Consider the following 18,499-nt stretch of genomic DNA (forward strand, 5'->3'; position numbering starts at 1 on the left):
ATGAAGTGAATCACACCTGAATCATTCGAATATAAAGTGAATAAGACCTGAAACACTTGAATATGATGTGAGAAGACCTTCATCACTTGAATATGAAGTGAATCAAACCTGAATCACTCGAATATGATGTGAAAAGACCTGATTCACTTGAATATAAAATGAATCAGATCTGAATCACTTGCATATGAAGTAAATCAGACCTGAATCACTCGTATATAAAGTGAATCAGACCTGAATCACTTCTATATGAAGCGAATCAGACCTAAATCACTTGAACATGATATGAGAAGAACTGAATTACTTGAAAATGATGTGCACCACACCTGAATCACTTAAATATGAAGTGAATCACACGTGAATCACTCGAATATGAAGTGAATCAGACTGAATCACTTGAATATGAAGTGAATCAAACCTGTGAATACTTTATTTTTATCGATCCAACAGGCTAACAAAGTAGTTTGTTATAGACGTTGATTACGATAACAATCAATTAAGTTATGCTATACTCAAAGAGAATTCCAAATTTTTCACATTTTACCGATAGTCACGTTTCCCGTGCAGAAGAGTTCTCGTGAAGCCCCATTTGAAACAAAACTGAGAACTAATACTACTCACGAGACAGTAGGCATAATTGATACGTGGAAACCTTACACTTACCTAAGCGCAAGGTAACACCCTTCCGTTGGAATGATGACAACGAGGCCTTGCAGATTCGTTCTAACCCAGCGCCAAAGTCAGAGGTGCCCGCTCCTTCGACGACACGTTTCAATGAGGTAACGAAACACCACAAGTTTGAAACCCACCAAGGACACACCACCGCATTCTCATTCGCTCTCCGATCGGGCAGTGCAATGCGACAGGATAATCTCATTAGCGAGTGGGCTTATAGTGGACGGACAACAATGTGAAGGAAACCAATTAGAAGATTTGATGTTCAAAAAGCTTGTATTTCACTGTTGGAAACATGATTGAGAAATGAACAAACAACACCATATAGAGATGTTTTTTTGAGTTTTTAATAAATAAACGTCACAAAAAAGAGCACTGAGAATAATTCAAAAGAAACTACAGTTTCAACAAATGAAACAACTAACAGTTAAACAGACCAGTTCATCCCCGGCCATCAGAAATGCTCGACAAAAATCTTCTTGTAGATTCCGAGCGAGTTGATTTTGTACGTATTGATCAGTTCCTTCTTGAGGTCCACGTAGTTGTTGAGAATCTCCACGGCAAAGTCCTCCATCAACATCTGCACGTCGGAGATGAAATCACAGGACAGGATGGGCTCGCTCTTCTCCTTCGTCATCCGGGTGGTGCAGATTTGACTGCGCTGGATCAGGAAGTCCACCTGCTTGCTGTAGGCTTCGTCGAAGACGCGCGTTTTCAGGGGAGCCTACGATTAGTAGTGGTTAGGAAATTAGTAAACAACGATATAAGGGAAATTGAACAGAAAAAAATAGATTAATTCTTTACGAACCTGCTCCCGATCAAGTTTTTCGTGATATTCATCGAATTCCTTTTGAAGAGCCCCGTATCGCTCTAGGCCGGGAATGATGTCTTGAAGCAATCTGAAATCAATCATCAATAAACAGATTACCTGATAGGAAATGCCTATGTGAAAAGTATGCAATAATTAAAAATTAAAATCAGAAATCAGAAATCAGAAATCAGAAATCAGAAATCAGAAATCAGAAATCAGAAATCAGAAATCAGAAATCAGAAATCAGAAATCAGAAATCAGAAATCAGAAATCAGAAATCAGAAATCAGAAATCAGAAATCAGAAATCAGAAATCAGAAATCAGAAATCAGAAATCAGAAATCAGAAATCAGAAATCAGAAATCAGAAATCAGAAATCAGAAATCAGAAATCAGAAATCAGAAATCAGAAATCAGAAATCAGAAATCAGAAATCAGAAATCAGAAATCAGAAATCAGAAATCAGAAATCAGAAATCAGAAATCAGAAATCAGAAATCAGAAATCAGAAATCAGAAATCAGAAATCAGAAATCAGAAATCAGAAATCAGAAATCAGAAATCAGAAATCAGAAATCAGAAATCAGAAATCAGAAATCAGAAATCAGAAATCAGAAATCAGAAATCAGAAATCAGAAATCAGAAATCAGAAATCAGAAATCAGAAATCAGAAATCAGAAATCAGAAATCAGAAATCAGAAATCAGAAATCAGAAATCAGAAATCAGAAATCAGAAATCAGAAATCAGAAATCAGAAATCAGAAATCAGAAATCAGAAATCAGAAATCAGAAATCAGAAATCAGAAATCAGAAATCAGAAATCAGAAATCAGAAATCAGAAATCAGAAATCAGAAATCAGAAATCAGAAATCAGAAATCAGAAATCAGAAATCAGAAATCAGAAATCAGAAATCAGAAATCAGAAATCAGAAATCAGAAATCAGAAATCAGAAATCAGAAATCAGAAATCAGAAATCAGAAATCAGAAATCAGAAATCAGAAATCAGAAATCAGAAATCAGAAATCAGAAATCAGAAATCAGAAATCAGAAATCAGAAATCAGAAATCAGAAATCAGAAATCAGAAATCAGAAATCAGAAATCAGAAATCAGAAATCAGAAATCAGAAATCAGAAATCAGAAATCAGAAATCAGAAATCAGAAATCAGAAATCAGAAATCAGAAATCAGAAATCAGAAATCAGAAATCAGAAATCAGAAATCAGAAATCAGAAATCAGAAATCAGAAATCAGAAATCAGAAATCAGAAATCAGAAATCAGAAATCAGAAATCAGAAATCAGAAATCAGAAATCAGAAATCAGAAATCAGAAATCAGAAATCAGAAATCAGAAATCAGAAATCAGAAATCAGAAATCAGAAATCAGAAATCAGAAATCAGAAATCAGAAATCAGAAATCAGAAATCAGAAATCAGAAATCAGAAATCAGAAATCAGAAATCAGAAATCAGAAATCAGAAATCAGAAATCAGAAATCAGAAATCAGAAATCAGAAATCAGAAATCAGAAATCAGAAATCAGAAATCAGAAATCAGAAATCAGAAATCAGAAATCAGAAATCAGAAATCAGAAATCAGAAATCAGAAATCAGAAATCAGAAATCAGAAATCAGAAATCAGAAATCAGAAATCAGAAATCAGAAATCAGAAATCAGAAATCAGAAATCAGAAATCAGAAATCAGAAATCAGAAATCAGAAATCAGAAATCAGAAATCAGAAATCAGAAATCAGAAATCAGAAATCAGAAATCAGAAATCAGAAATCAGAAATCAGAAATCAGAAATCAGAAATCAGAAATCAGAAATCAGAAATCAGAAATCAGAAATCAGAAATCAGAAATCAGAAATCAGAAATCAGAAATCAGAAATCAGAAATCAGAAATCAGAAATCAGAAATCAGAAATCAGAAATCAGAAATCAGAAATCAGAAATCAGAAATCAGAAATCAGAAATCAGAAATCAGAAATCAGAAATCAGAAATCAGAAATCAGAAATCAGAAATCAGAAATCAGAAATCAGAAATCGGAAATCAGAAATCAGAAATCAGAAATCAGAAATCAGAAATCAGAAATCAGAAATCAGAAATCAGAAATCAGAAATCAGAAATCAGAAATCAAAAATCAAAAATCAGAAATCAGAAATCAGAAATCAAATATCAGAAATCAGAAATTAGAAATCAGAAATCAGGAGACGGGAGAAGCTTCCGGGCTTCTCGGGAGAAGCTTCCGGGCTTCTCGAGAGAAGCTTCCGGGCTTCTCGGGAGAAGCTTCCGGGCTTCTCGGGAGAAGCTTCCGGGCTTCTCGGGAGAAGCTTCCGGGCTTCTCGGGAGAAGCTTCCGGGCTTCTCGGGAGAAGCTTCCGGGCTTCTCGGGAGAAGCTTCCGGGCTTCTCGGGAGATGCTTCCGGGCTTCTCGGAAGAAGCTTCCGGGCTTCTCGGGAGAAGCTTCCGGGCTTCTCGGGAGAAGCTTCCGGGCTTCTCGGGAGAAGCTTCCGGGCTTCTCGGAAGAAGCTTCCGGGCTTCTCGGGAGAAGCTTCCGGGCTTCTCGGGAGAAGCTTCCGGGCTTCTCGGGAGAAGCTTCCGGGCTTCTCGGGAGAAGCTTCCGGGCTTCTCGGGAGAAGCTTCCGGGCTTCTCGGGAGAAGCTTCCGGGCTTCTCGGGAGAAGCTTCCGGGCTTCTCGGGAGAAGCTTCCGGGCTTCTCGGGAGAAGCTTCCGGGCTTCTCGGGAGAAGCTTCCGGGCTTCTCGGGAGAAGCTTCCGGGCTTCTCGGGAGAAGCTTCCGGGCTTCTCGGGAGAAGCTTCCGGGCTTCTCGGGAGAAGCTTCCGGGCTTCTCGGGAGAAGCTTCCGGGCTTCTCGGGAGAAGCTTCCGGGCTTCTCGGGAGAAGCTTCCGGGCTTCTCGGGAGAAGCTTTCAGGCTTCTCAAGAGAAGCTTCCAGGCTTCTCGGGAGAAGCTTCCAGGCTTCTCGGGAGAAGCTTCCAGGCTTCTCGGGAGAAGCTTCCAGGCTTCTCGGGAGAAGCTTCCAGGCTTCTCGGGAGAAGCTTCCAGGCTTCTCGGGAGAAGCTTCCAGGCTTCTCGGGAGAAGCTTCCAGGCTTCTCGGGAGAAGCTTCCAGGCTTCTCGGGAGAAGCTTCCAGGCTTCTCGGGAGAAGCTTCCAGGCTTCTCGGGAGAAGCTTCCAGGCTTCTCGGGAGAAGCTTCCAGGCTTCTCGGGAGAAGCTTCCAGGCTTCTCGGGAGAAGCTTCCAGGCTTCTCGGGAGAAGCTTCCAGGCTTCTCGGTAGAAGATTCCAGGCTTCTCGGGAGAAGCTTCCAGGCTTCTCGGTAGAAGCTTCCAGGCTTCTCGGGAGAAGCTTCCAGGCTTCTCGGTAGAAGCTTCCAGGCTTCTCGGGAGAAGCTTCCAGGCTTCTCGGGAGAAGCTTCCAGGCTTCTCGGGAGAAGCTTCCAGGCTTCTCGGGAGAAGCTTCCAGGCTTCTCGGGAGAAGCTTCCAGGCTTCTCGGGAGAAGCTTCCAGGCTTCTCGGGAGAAGCTTCCAAGCTTCTCGGGAGAAGCTTCCAGGCTTCTCGGGAGAAGCTTCCAGGCTTCTCGGGAGAAGCTTCCAGGCTTCTCGGGAGAAGCTTCCAGGCTTCTCGGTAGAAGCTTCCAGGCTTCTCGGTAGAAGCTTCCAGGCTTCTCGGGAGAAGCTTCCAGGCTTCTCGGGAGAAGCTTCCAGGCTTCTCGGGAGAAGCTTCCAGGCTTCTCGGGAGAAGCTTCCAGGCTTCTCGGGAGAAGCTTCCAGGCTTCTCGGGAGAAGCTTCCAGGCTTCTCGGGAGAAGCTTCCAGGCTTCTCGGGAGAAGCTTCCAGGCTTCTCGGGAGAAGCTTCCAGGCTTCTCGGGAGAAGCTTCCAGGCTTCTCGGGAGAAGCTTCCAGGCTTTTCGGGAGAAGCTTCCAGGCTTTTCGGGAGAAGCTTCCAGGCTTCTCGGGAGAAGCTTTCAGGCTTCTCGGGAGAAGCTTCCAGGCTTCTCGGGAGAAGCTTCCGGGCTTCTCGGGAGAAGCTTCCGGGCTTCTCGGGAGAAGCTTCCGGGCTTCTCGGGAGAAGCTTCCGGGCTTCTCGGGAGAAGCTTCCGGGCTTCTCGGGAGAAGCTTCCGGGCTTCTCGGGAGAAGCTTCCGGGCTTCTCGGGAGAAGCTTCCGGGCTTCTCGGGAGAAGCTTCCGGGCTTCTCGGGAGAAGCTTCCGGGCTTCTCGGGAGAAGCTTCCGGGCTTCTCGGGAGAAGCTTCCGGGCTTCTCGGGAGAAGCTTCCGGGCTTCTCGGGAGAAGCTTCCGGGCTTCTCGGGAGAAGCTTCCGGGCTTCTCGGGAGAAGCTTCCGGGCTTCTCGGGAGAAGCTTCCGGGCTTCTCGGGAGAAGCTTCCGGGCTTCTCGGGAGAAGCTTCCGGGCTTCTCGGGAGAAGCTTCCGGGCTTCTCGGGAGAAGCTTCCGGGCTTCTCGGGAGAAGCTTCCGGGCTTCTCGGGAGAAGCTTCCGGGCTTCTCGGGAGAAGCTTCCGGGCTTCTCGGGAGAAGCTTCCGGGCTTCTCGGGAGAAGCTTCCGGGCTTCTCGGGAGAAGCTTCCGGGCTTCTCGGGAGAAGCTTCCGGGCTTCTCGGGAGAAGCTTCCGGGCTTCTCGGGAGAAGCTTCCGGGCTTCTCGGGAGAAGCTTCCGGGCTTCTCGGGAGAAGCTTCCGGGCTTCTCGGGAGAAGCTTCCGGGCTTCTCGGGAGAAGCTTCCGGGCTTCTCGGGAGAAGCTTCCGGGCTTCTCGGGAGAAGCTTCCGGGCTTCTCGGGAGAAGCTTCCGGGCTTCTCGGGAGAAGCTTCCGGGCTTCTCGGGAGAAGCTTCCGGGCTTCTCGGGAGAAGCTTCCGGGCTTCTCGGGAGAAGCTTCCGGGCTTCTCGGGAGAAGCTTCCGGGCTTCTCGGGAGAAGCTTCCGGGCTTCTCGGGAGAAGCTTCCGGGCTTCTCGGGAGAAGCTTCCGGGCTTCTCGGGAGAAGCTTCCGGGCTTCTCGGGAGAAGCTTCCGGGCTTCTCGGGAGAAGCTTCCGGGCTTCTCGGGAGAAGCTTCCGGGCTTCTCGGGAGAAGCTTCCGGGCTTCTCGGGAGAAGCTTCCGGGCTTCTCGGGAGAAGCTTCCGGGCTTCTCGGGAGAAGCTTCCGGGCTTCTCGGGAGAAGCTTCCGGGCTTCTCGGGAGAAGCTTCCGGGTTTCTCGGGAGAAGCTTCCGGGCTTCTCGGGAGAAGCTTCCGGGCTTCTCGGGAGAAGCTTCCGGGCTTCTCGGGAGAAGCTTCCGGGCTTCTCGGGAGAAGCTTCCGGGCTTCTCGGGAGAAGCTTCCGGGCTTCTCGGGAGAAGCTTCCGGGCTTCTCGGGAGAAGCTTCCGGGCTTCTCGGGAGAAGCTTCCGGGCTTCTCGGGAGAAGCTTCCGGGCTTCTCGGGAGAAGCTTCCGGGCTTCTCGGGAGAAGCTTCCGGGCTTCTCGGGAGAAGCTTCCGGGCTTCTCGGGAGAAGCTTCCGGGCTTCTCGGGAGAAGCTTCCGGGCTTCTCGGGAGAAGCTTCCGGGCTTCTCGGGAGAAGCTTCCGGGCTTCTCGGGAGAAGCTTCCGGGCTTCTCGGGAGAAGCTTCCGGGCTTCTCGGGAGAAGCTTCCGGGCTTCTCGGGAGAAGCTTCCGGGCTTCTCGGGAGAAGCTTCCGGGCTTCTCGGGAGAAGCTTCCGGGCTTCTCGGGAGAAGCTTCCGGGCTTCTCGGGAGAAGCTTCCGGGCTTCTCGGGAGAAGCTTCCGGGCTTCTCGGGAGAAGCTTCCGGGCTTCTCAGGAGAAGCTTCCGGGCTTCTCGGGAGAAGCTTCCGGGCTTCTCGGGAGAAGCTTCCGGGCTTCTCGGGAGAAGGTTCCGGGCTTCTCGGGAGAAGCTTCCAGGCTTCTCGGGAGAAGCTTCCAAGCTTCTCGGGAGAAGCTTCCAGGCTTCTCGGGAGAAGCTTCCAGGCTTCTCGGGAGAAGCTTCCAGGCTTCCCGGGAGAAGCTTCCAGACTTCTCGGGAGAAGCTTCCAGGCTTCCTGGGAGAAGCTTCTAGGCTTTTCGAAGGAAGCATCCGGGCTTGGAGGGATTCCTGAGGAAATTGAGAAAATTCCTAGGAAAATCCCTGATTGAGAGTATTCCTAGGAAACTTCTGGGGGAATTCCTGAAGAACCTCTAGGGAGAATTCCTTCAAGAAATTTCCTCCGGAATTCCTCGGGAATTCCCGTGGGGATAGAACCAATGTTTCAATTTCCTTACCTTTCCATCGTCAGCAGATTAATTTTGAGATCCTTGAAACAGTTGATCGACTTTTTAATGTAGTCATTATGCTCGGCATAAACGGAGTCCAAACTCTCGGCCGCCTTGTAAGCTTCAAACGACCGGTTGAACTCCGACAGCAGCATGTACGTATTGCCCAGGGCCATCTGATTTTCCGGCTCGTTCGGTTCATGATCGACGGCCGCCCTCAGCACAACCAGCGAATCATTGAGGCACTGCGATCGCTGCAGTACAGTACCCATACTGAGCAGCGCGATGTCTTTGTACTTTCGTGGTGCCAGCACCACCGCTCGCCGAGCACATTCCAGCGCTTCCCGAGCGTTGCCCTTTTTTCGCCAATAGTAGGAGGCGATCGTATGATACTTCCAGGAGCTGGGGTTCTTCCGCAAATCTTCCGCCAGGGCTTGTGGAGATTTGACCGAAGGTACGTAGAATTCCAGCGATTTGAACATATCTTCTGGAACCATTTTCAGCTGAGATCGATTGTAGATCCCGTCCAGGTGATCGAAACTGCCCACGCTGAAGTCCAGCTTCATGTAGTCTCCACACTTGGGCGAAGGAACTTTGCCTTTGGCCGCGACGGCCTTGGAACTGACCGCAGCCCCAGCTGCAGCCGACCCTTTGTCCGGGATCGTGATCCGGTTGATGTAGTTCATGTTGATGATCGTACTGAGGATGTCCGACTCGTCCAGGTAGAAGTTCGGTATGCAGCCGATCTTCGTCGTCAGGTCATTGGTGTACGCGTCCAGGTTGTTCATCTTGGCGGTGAGATTCGACTTGATCGCCAACAGCTCGCTGATGATCAGATCTATTTTCTGCTTGTAGACATTCTGGTTGAGAAACGCGATCAGGTCGTACGATCGGCGCAGGTAGAAGGGCGACGTTAGCTGCAATTTAATACAAATGGGATAGATTCGGAGTTCGTTACACACATGATCGATTGGATGGCGGTGGGCGCTAATTATAGCATGTTGAAGCTGAAGTGTGTGATGGATACATCCATCACACACTTCAGCTTCAACATGACTTTTTGTAATACCGTAAACAAGTGAGGAATTGATCACTTCCCTAGCAAAATTTTCAATCAGTATCCCCAGATCTTTTGAGAATCAAGGTTTTTTCAGCGATTTCTCCCGAAATGTCATTGTTTCTTACCGCGTTTCTTTCCCGCTGTTATTTTAATTTGTGAACATCCCGGAAACCCACTGAAATCTTGGTATCACCCCTGAGAACCTCCTAGCTCCAACCCTCCTCCTCTTCAAAACGCCCCCAAAATTTCTTGAAACCGCCTGTAACACCTCTGAACATCGCTGAAAATTGCTTGAAACATCCTAAAAACCCTCCGAAAATCTTCTGAAAGGCTCTCGGACTCCCTGTGACACCCCTGAGTCGCTCTGAAATCGCCGAAAACGCTCCTGAAGCCTCGTCGACCCCCTTTGCCCCTGTAAGTAACTCTTCTGAGACTCTCCTCAGCCCACTAATACGCCAATGACACCCCCTTGTATAACCACTGAAAATCCTCTGAAAACCTCCCGGAAATGTCTCCGAAACCATGAAACCTCTAAACCTCTTAACTCTCTGGAACCCACTGGCAATCCTCCCAAGCTCGCAGAAATGCCCCCATTAACCCCCTGAAACCCCAGTCGGATGCACTTGAGACTCTGAAGAACCCCGTGATTTCCGAGATTTCACAGGATACCTCCAGCAATTCCTTCTGTAGTTTCTTCAGAAATTCCTTTCCAGCTTCCTTCCAGAAGATTCTTCTGAGATTCTGCCAGAGGTTTCTTCCAAGAGTCCTATACTGACTCCTGCAGGAGCTCTTTCCACGATTCCTCCAGGAGGTCCTCCTGGGATTCCTCCAGAGATTGCTTCCAAAATTTCATAAAGAATTCCTTCTGAAATTCCTCCAGGTGTTCCTTTACGGGTTCCTTCCATAGTTCCACCTGGGATTCCTCAAGGATTTTCTCCAGAGATTACACCAGGAGTTTTCTTAGAGATCCTTCCAGAAATTTCACCTGGGATTCCTTTAGAACTCCTCCAGAAATTCCAGACGAGATTCCTTTAGCAGTTTCTTCAAGGATTTCTTCAGGAATTCGTCCTGATATTCACCCAAGAAATCCTTCCGGAATTTCTCCAAGAAGTTTTTCCGAGAACAACTCTGGAACTTCTCCCAGGATTTTCTCCGGAGCTTCTTCTGGTATTCGTCCTGGTCCCCTTTTCAAGAACTAGGATTTTTTTCAGGAACTTATTCCTGGATTTCAAAAGGATCTGCAGAATTTCCGGAACGAAGTTCTTGAAGGTATCCTGCAAGAATTTGTTTATATGAGTCCCGGAAAGATTTTCTATGATGATGATGAACCGGGGCTTGTTAGTGGAATACCTGTAAGTAAAAAAATAAATCCCAGGAAGAATTCTAGGAGAAATCCGAGAAAGAACTCAAGAAATCACAGAATGAATTCCTAAAGCAATCCAGGAAGGAATCCCAAATAAGAACTTTTGGTGAAATCCCATAAAAACCGCTTGGGTGAGTCTCAAAGGGAACTTCTGAACGTGCGCACATTGCAATGGGCTACTTTCTGCCATTTGTAACTTTCATTCTAGTGCTCCAATCTTTATAAAATTTGGAATGTGTATTGTCTAGCTAGCATTCTTCCAGATTATGCTATTAAAAATCGATTTTTTGATTAACCTCAAGATATCTTTCTGGGATTCCCTAATTGATTTCTCCCGATATTCGTTCAGGGATTACTCCCGGTGTTTTTTCGGGGATTCCTTCCAAGGTTTTTTCAGATGTTCATACCGATATTCTTATAAGGATTCCTTCAGAGATTTCTCCCATGTTTTTATTATTCAGAGATGACTCCCAGAATTTCCTCACAGATTGCTTCCGTGATTTCTCCCGGATATATTGAGGGATTATTTCCGGAATTCTTCCCCAAACTTCTCCAGTATTTTCTCGTGAGATTTCTCCCGGAACGCCTTCAGGGATTCCACCAGGGTTTTCATTCTGAATTCCTCTCGGAATCTCCTCAATAGTTCTATCAGGGATTTTTCTCGGTATTCATTCCCGGTCTTTCACAATTTCTTCAGGGGTTCCTACCGGGACTCTATCAGAGATTTCTACCGAAATTCCATCAGGATTCGTTAAGAACACCCTTCTTCAAGGATTCCTTCCGAGACTCCGATATGGATTCCAACCGGTGTATCTTCATATCTTCATGGATTCATTCAATGATTTTTATTAGAGTTTTCCTATGATTCTTCCACAGAGTTGTCTAAAGCTTCCTCTAAAATTCCTTCTGAGATTCCTCCATGCGGAATTTTGACTTCGTTCGTATATTCCTGCCCAGAGATTATTTCAGAAATTTCTCCCGGGATTGTTTTGTTGATTGACTTCTACCGGAATTTCTCCGGAAATTTTTCAGTGATTTCTCCCTGGACTCCATCAGGGATTTCCTCATGGATTCCTTCCGTGGATGTGAAATTTCCCCAATAGTTTCTAGTTTTCTCCAGAAATTCCTTCCGGAATGCCCATAGGAATTCGTTCCGAAATTCCTCCAGGAATTCCATCTGAGAATTCCCCAGCAATTTTACCTAGGATTTCCTCAGGCGTTCCTCCCGTGGTGTCTCCAAAAACTTATTCCAGGACTCCTCTAGGAGTTCTTTTTGTGGTTTCTAGGGGAGCTTCATCTGAGATTCTTCTTGGGATTCCTGAAGCAGTTCCCTCAGGGATTGATCCTGGATTCCTTCTGCGATTCCTACTGGGACCTTCTACAGGAGTTTCTGGAATCCTTTCGGGAGTTGTTCCCAAGATTTCTTCCGCAATTCCTTTCAAGATTCCCCCAGTAATTCCTTCCGAAATTATCCTAATAGTTTCTTTTGGAATGTCTTCAGAAGTTGTCTCTGAGATTTTCAGAAGGAATTCCTGGAAAACGGAATCCCGAAAAAAGCTCTTAGAGGAAACGCAGAAGGATCCCTTACTCCTTCCCTTAGGTGGTGCCTTGCTGAGGCTGGGGAGAAATTCTCTAACGAATTTGTTGGAGGTGTTCTCAAAGAACTCCTAGTGGAACTTCATAAGGAACTCGTTTAGTAATTCCATAAAGATTGCTACAAAAAACACCTGGAGAAATTACGTAACAAACTACTGGTGGATTTCCACCCCGAGGACATCTGGGAGAACTCAATAACGAACTTCCGGGGATATTTCAAAGGAACTGCAGAAAATACAGCAGGAACTCCTGGAGGAATCCAGGAAAGAGTTCTCGGAAGAATCCTGAATGGATTTCCTGAAAAAAAATGTGGAAGCTGTTTCTGAGAGAGTCCTGTAAGAATCCTGAAGGATTTTCGAAAGAAGTTCTTGGAGGAATTCCGGCAAGAGTTCCCGAATGAATCCGGGAAGTAGTTCCTGCAGGAATCTTGTAAGAGGTTCTTGGAAGAATCTCGGAAGAATGAGGAAGCAATCCCAAAAGTAGTTCTCTTCCTACTTTTGGGATTGTTTCCTCATCCTTCCGAGATTCCTCAAGGTACTCCTTCCAAGATTCCTCCAAGAACCTCTTACGGGATTCCTGCACGAACTACTTCTCATTCCTCATTCCCGGAGGAATTCCGGTGAATTTCTTTAAAAAATACCGGGTGAAGTTTTTAGGAGATTCCCGGAAGGAGCTCCCAGAAGAATTCCAGAAAGAACAACGAGCTCTTGAATAAATCTCGGAAACAGTTTGTGACAGAGTCCCGGAAGAAGTTCCCAAAAGAATCCCGGAAAATTTTCCAGTAGGAATCCCTTCGTACATAGCCCTCGTAGGAATTGCTGAAGCAATTTCCGAAAGCAGTTCTTGAAGCAATCCCAGTGGTAGTTCTAGGAATACTGGAAGAAGGTTTTAGAGGATTTCTGGAAGACTTTCTTAGATGAATCGCGAATTTTTTTAAAGAAATTCATGAAGAAATTTCAGAAGGAAATCCTAGAATTCCTCGAGGCGTCCTGATGGAGTTCCGGAAGGGTATCTTTGGTGAAATTCCTGGGAGGATCCCACAAAGACCATCTAGCTAGAGTAATCTCAGAACAAAAGCCTAGAGGAATCCTGAAAAATTTTTATGGAGAATGCGTGGAAAGAATTCCTGGAGAAATCCCGGATGGAGTTTTTGTCGAATATCAGACGGAGCACCTGGAGGGGTGCCACCAGCAAGTCATAGGTATATCAGCACACTTTCCTTCGCACACGAGCTCCACATTTTGAACTCAATCATTCATCCATGTAAATCTGAAGATGTTTTCTAAGTCTGAATCGTTAGTAAACAACAAGGCCCTATAGGGCACTGGAATTCTAAGAATTTCATCCGAGATTCCGGAATTGATTCCGGATTTACTCCACAAGTTTTTTGTTGTGATTCATTCAAGATACCTCCAGAAATGCCATGCGAGACTATTCAGGTTCGTTCTGGGCATTCTTCAGGGGATCGTCCCGGGATGCATCCAAAAAATTTTTCCTGAATTTCTCCACGACTTTCTTTTGGAATTCCTCCAAAACTCACTCAAGAAACTGCTTCCAGGATTATTTCGGGAATTCCTTCCGGGATTCCTCCTAGAACTTTTTCCGAGAATTATCCAGAAACTTGCCAGGGTTCTCTCGGGAACTCCTTTATAATTGTGAGATTCTTCGGATTTATATGAACTGCAACCGGGATTGTTTAAGCCCTTCCTGGATTTAAGGATATGCAATAATTACAAACCGAAATCCTTGTGGAATCTCGAAAACAGATCCTAGTTTCGAAAGGAATCATGGTTCCTGAAAGAATCCCAGATGGCGTTTCCAGAGGAACCCAAAAAAAATCCATAAGAAGTTCCTAGAGGATTTTTGGAAAAGTTTTCGGTGGAATACCGGAAAATGTTCTTGTAGAAGTCTCGGAAGGATTTCCTGAATGAATTCCAGAAGGAACTCTTGGAGTAATTCCGCAAAGGAGGAGTCCTGAAGGAATCCCAGAAGGAGCTTCTGGAGGAATCCCGGTAGAAAATTCAGGGGGTGAAAACCCTGAAAGAATACCAGGGAGAACTCTTGGTGTAATCTCATAAGAAATTCTGTGCGGAATCCATGAAGGAACTATGAAAAGGACCTCTAAAGGTATAGTTTGCAGAATTCTAGGAGGAACTTAAGGAGGAATCCAGGAACTTGTCCTAGGAGCATTATTTTTTCAAGAAACCTTTATAGGAAATTCGGAAGAAACTCTTAGAAGAATCCCAGAGGGAAATTATGATACATTCCTAAACAAATTCTTGGAGGAATCTCGTAAAGAACTCTCTGGAAAGCTCAAAAGAAATGCCTGGAGGATTCCCGAAATTTATATCTGCAGAAACCGTGGAAGCAATTCGTAAGGAATCCTAGATCTGGTGTAGGGATGCCACCAGGAATGATAAATCAGCACACTTTCCCACGCACGTTAGTTAATAATGTTTGGAAAAAAATAGCTCTCAAAAGGTTGAAATTAGTTTAAACATTATCATCAGAATATCAGTCATTAAGGTCAAAAACAATATACTGTAATCCAGGGTGATATTGTTTTGTTTTATCTTTCTGTATTGGCTCGCTTGTACAACAAAACGTTACAAAATTTATATTTTAAAACAAGTATTCATCCATGGATTTCTCGAGGTATTCCTGCAGGGATTTCTCCAGAGATTGCTCCAGGGATTCCTCCTGGGATTCCTCCTGGAATTTCTCCAGGAATTTCTCCAGGGATTTCTCCAGGGATTCTTCCAAGAATTCCTCCAGGGACTCCTCTAGGAATTTCTCCAGGGATTCATCCAGAGATTCCTCCAGGGATTCCTCCAGAGATTCCTCCAGGGTTTCATCCAGGGATTCCTCAAGAGATTTCTCCAGGGATTCCTCAAGGGATTCCTCTAGGCGTTCCTCCAGGGATTCCATCAGAGATTCCTTCAGAGATTCCTCTAGGGATTCCTCCAGGGATTCCTCCAGGGATTCCTTCAGGGATTCCTCCAGGGATTCCTCCAAGGATTCCTTTAGGGATTCCTCCAGGGATTCCTCCAGGGATTCCTCCAGGGATTCCTCCAGGGATTCCTCCAGGGATTCCTCCAGGGATTCCTCCAGGGATTCCTCCAGGGATTCCTCCAGGGATTCCTCCAGGGATTCCTCCAAGGATTCCTCCAGGGATTCCTTCAGGAATTCCTCCAGGGATTCCTTCAGGGATTCCTCCAGGGATTCCTTCAGGAATTCCTCCAGGGATTCCTTCAGGAATTCCTCCAGGGATTCCTTCAGGAATTCCTCCAGGGATTCCTTCGGGAATTCCTCCAGGGATTCCTTCAGGAATTCCTCCAGGGATTCCTTCAGGAATTCCTCCAGGGATTCCTTCAGGAATTCCTCCAGGGATTCCTTCAGGAATTCCTCCAGGGATTCCTCCAGAAATTCCTATGGGAATTCCTCCAGGGATTTCTCCAAGGATTATTCCAGGGATTTCTCCACACACTTAAATTCAGAAATATCTCTCGTTAAACGGTTTGGTTTACCGAAATCTCGGTAAAAAATTTACCGAGAATCAGTAAATATTTTACCGAGATATCAGCTGTTGGATTCTCGGTAAATTTTTTACCGAGATTTCGGTAAACCATTACCGAGTCTCGGTGAACTTTGCCGAGATCTCGGTAAAAAGTTGGATTACCTAGATCTCGGCAAAGTTTTAACGACATCTCGGTAAAACTTTTACCGAGATTCATTAAAAAATATCACCGGCTTCTCGGCAATCCGGTTGCTGAGGTCGGCGATTTAATTTAAGTGTGCAGGAGTTCGGTTTTAGGAAAAGACGAATCAGCCAAGGTCTGATCAATCAATCAATCCAGGAATTCCTTCAGGGGTTCCTCCAGGGATTCCTCCAGAGATTCCGCAATGTGAATTTTTCCTCCGAATAGAAAGCATGTAAAGCCGTAAGTCTCGAGATGAACCAATCTAGGGGTAAATTCTCGTGTATTCAAATATCGAAAACAAGTCTCTTGCGAAACTCATTCTGTTGCGGCTGTAGAGATTCCATTTTCTGAATATCTAGATCATAGGTTCCCAAACTTTCAGGTCGCGCGACCCCCTTTTGTCAGCAGACGTAGTTTTCGCGACCCCCCATAGAAATTCTCTCATCGGATGTCTGTTACAGTTAAATATTTTACTGTCCCTTGCGACCCCCTGGATGAAGGCCGGCGACCCCCCTGGGGGGTCGCGACCCACAGTTTGGGAAACCATGATCTAGATCATTCATATCATCTAGATATCAGGGGTTTCGGGTCATTTGGCCGGATGCCGTTTGGTCGAAAAATGAATGCTGAACTTAAGTGATCATGCCACTGTTTCCTAAATCAGTATAACTCGAAAGAACAGCCTATGATTCAAAGAAAGCAACAACTCTGGCAAACATATTTGCAGTTTCAACGCCAACTTATCCCTTAGGTCCGATTTCTTCACCTCATTGATAAGTTTATAACATAATGGGTAGTTCTCGCTGAGACCGGCCCACTATTTACACCTTGTCTTCAAAAATGTTTAAGGTGCTGATTTTCTGAAAGCCCTCGCTGAAAAAGTAAGAAAAATGCATTTGGTTACTTCAAATTGATGGACCCCCCGTTAGTTAAAGCTACATCAATTTTTGCAGACCCCTCGATTTTGGTCAAATGGTGGCTCATTTAAACCATTATAACTTGAAAGTTTCTCACCTCAAAACGAACTGTTGTTGAAAAGAAGAAAGATAGAGCTACTATTCACAAAAATAAAAAGTTGGGTCGGCCATATTGATTTTGGCCGCCATCTTGGATTTTTATACCAAAACCTTTTTTTAACCATGAGGGCAACCACCGATTTTTAAAATTTTTGCATCAATTGAAAGCTGAGGCATTTTTGCATAACATATCAAAAAATTAGAGATGTCTTTTTTTCCTATCAAAAGTTATCTGCAGTTTTGTAAATTAAGCCACGTTTTCTCCATACATTTCCATGCGCACCGGCAACGACATGCAACAGCATCCGAGTTTACGCCTGCATGTATACACAAAGGCGCGTGCCGCAAAATTTTGCCAAATCGGAGGTTCGTTTCCGTTTTTGACTGTTTCTCAATGATGCGGGCATTGTTTTCATTTTTTATAGTGTTTTGAAAAGCTTAAACCGCCAGCTTTCCATTAGTGGACTCAGAATTTAAATTCGTATTCGTGAGCACTGCGAAATAACGCTGCATTTATGTAAATGGCTGGCACCGGGCCCAGTGCGCATAAGAGGCAGGATTTACAAAACGGCAGATAACTTTTGAAAGAAGAAAAAGACATCTCTAATTTTTTTTTATATGTTAAGTATAAATGTCTCAGCTTTCAATTGATGGAAAAATTTTGAAAATCGGTGGTTGCCCTCATGGTGAAAAAAATGTTTTGGTATAAAAATCCAAGATGGCGGCCAAAATCAATATGGCCGGCCCAACTTTTTATTTTTTTAAATAGTAGCTCTATCTTTCCTCTTTTCAACAACAATTTGTTTTGAGGTGGTTTTTGGAGAAACTTTCGAGTTATAACGGTTTAAGTGAGCCACCATTTGACCAAAATCGAGGGGTCTGCAAAAATTGTTGTTGCTCAAACTAACGGGGGGTCCATCAATTTGAGTAACCAAATGCATTTTTCTTACTTTTTCAGCGAGGGCTTTCAGAAAATCGGCACCTTAAACATTTTTGAAGACAAGGTGTAAATAGTGGGCCGGTTTCAGCGAGAATTACCCAATATGATATGCTAATAACATAAAAATTACTGATTTCATTATACAGTTATTAAGCCAAAATAACATATTTCATTATGCTGTTGATATTTTTTTCTGCTCGGGTATTGAAGTAAAGTGCAGAATTAATATGCCAATTTTCATTGCCAATTTCAGTAAAAAAAAACTTTATGCTTCTCTCTTGCTGAGTACGGCACTACCATCCAAAGAATGTGATCAATTTCACCCCACCGATCGATCTACCCCCACTTCACGGTAACTACTTCCCGGTACGTACCTGTGGAATGATCTGCCCGTTGGTGTTCAACAGCCAGTGCGTGCTGGCTTCGGTGCCGGTCTGCTGGTGGTGGACACTCAGACCCAACAGCAGCAGGTACAGCAGTCTCGACAGCATCTCCTATAGGCTATGTGCACTGCAAGTTATGCTATTGCGCTCTCAAGGCCGCCGCAGAATGCAAGTCCAAAATATAGTGCGTAGGAGAAATTAGGCCGCGATTGTCCGGTTCATTTAGATGACGATAAAGACGACGACTGCGACGGTCGTTGTTGGTCCTCACCACCAGTGGAGATCAGTGACATGTGGGGTAGATGCTGATTGGGAGCGATCGCTGCTACTGCGGTACTAATTGCGGTTCGGTGCTTATCTGATCGTCGCTTGAATATCAAGAGTCACACTCTTTATATCATCACACTGACTGGTGGTTCTTACTTATGTTACGAATGAGGTCTGCTTTGGTGCTGCAGTTCGATGAATGTTTTCTTTCTGTACGAGATATTTATGTATGACAGAGAGCGGCTGCTCGTGACAGCGACGAGGGAATGGACAAAGAAGACACACGAAATGAATGAACGGTACTGTGGAGGTAGGCTAACTCTCTCAATGAGCTAGAAGTGCTGATGTAGTGAATGAAGTGTAATTGTATTGGGTTTTACATGCACCCAAAACAAACACTCAATGCCATTCTGATAAAGAATTTGT

At 45.2% G+C, this 18,499-nt stretch overlaps 1 protein-coding gene across 1 annotated transcript; it reads right to left on the reverse strand.

Moving 5' to 3' along the window:
• Nucleotides 1-997: 997 nt before the first annotated feature.
• Nucleotides 998-18,296, reverse strand: LOC115256619 (tetratricopeptide repeat protein 17). The gene is made up of 4 exons (XM_029855441.2): nucleotides 17,798-18,296; nucleotides 7,757-8,664; nucleotides 1,481-1,571; nucleotides 998-1,396 (listed from the first exon to the last, which is right to left on the reverse strand). Exons 1-4 carry the CDS (start codon nucleotides 17,912-17,914, stop codon nucleotides 1,127-1,129), a joined length of 1,386 nt encoding a protein of 461 aa, XP_029711301.1. The 5' UTR covers nucleotides 17,915-18,296; the 3' UTR covers nucleotides 998-1,126.
• Nucleotides 18,297-18,499: the final 203 nt, after the last annotated feature.

This window comes from Aedes albopictus, chromosome 1, assembly GCF_035046485.1.
Source record: "Aedes albopictus strain Foshan chromosome 1, AalbF5, whole genome shotgun sequence".
Taxonomy (NCBI): Eukaryota; Metazoa; Arthropoda; class Insecta; order Diptera; family Culicidae; genus Aedes; species Aedes albopictus.

Coding starts and splice junctions, on each gene's coding strand:
- LOC115256619 (XM_029855441.2), bottom strand. CDS start 17,914: ATGCTGTCGAGACTGCTGTACCTGCTGCTGTTGGGTCTGAGTGTCCAC. Junction 8,665..17,797: donor ACGGGCAGATCATTCCACAG/GTACGTACCGGG, acceptor ATTAAATTGCAG/CTAACGTCGCCCTTCTACCT. Junction 1,572..7,756: donor AATCTGCTGACGATGGAAAG/GTAAGGAAATTG, acceptor GATTGATTTCAG/ATTGCTTCAAGACATCATTC.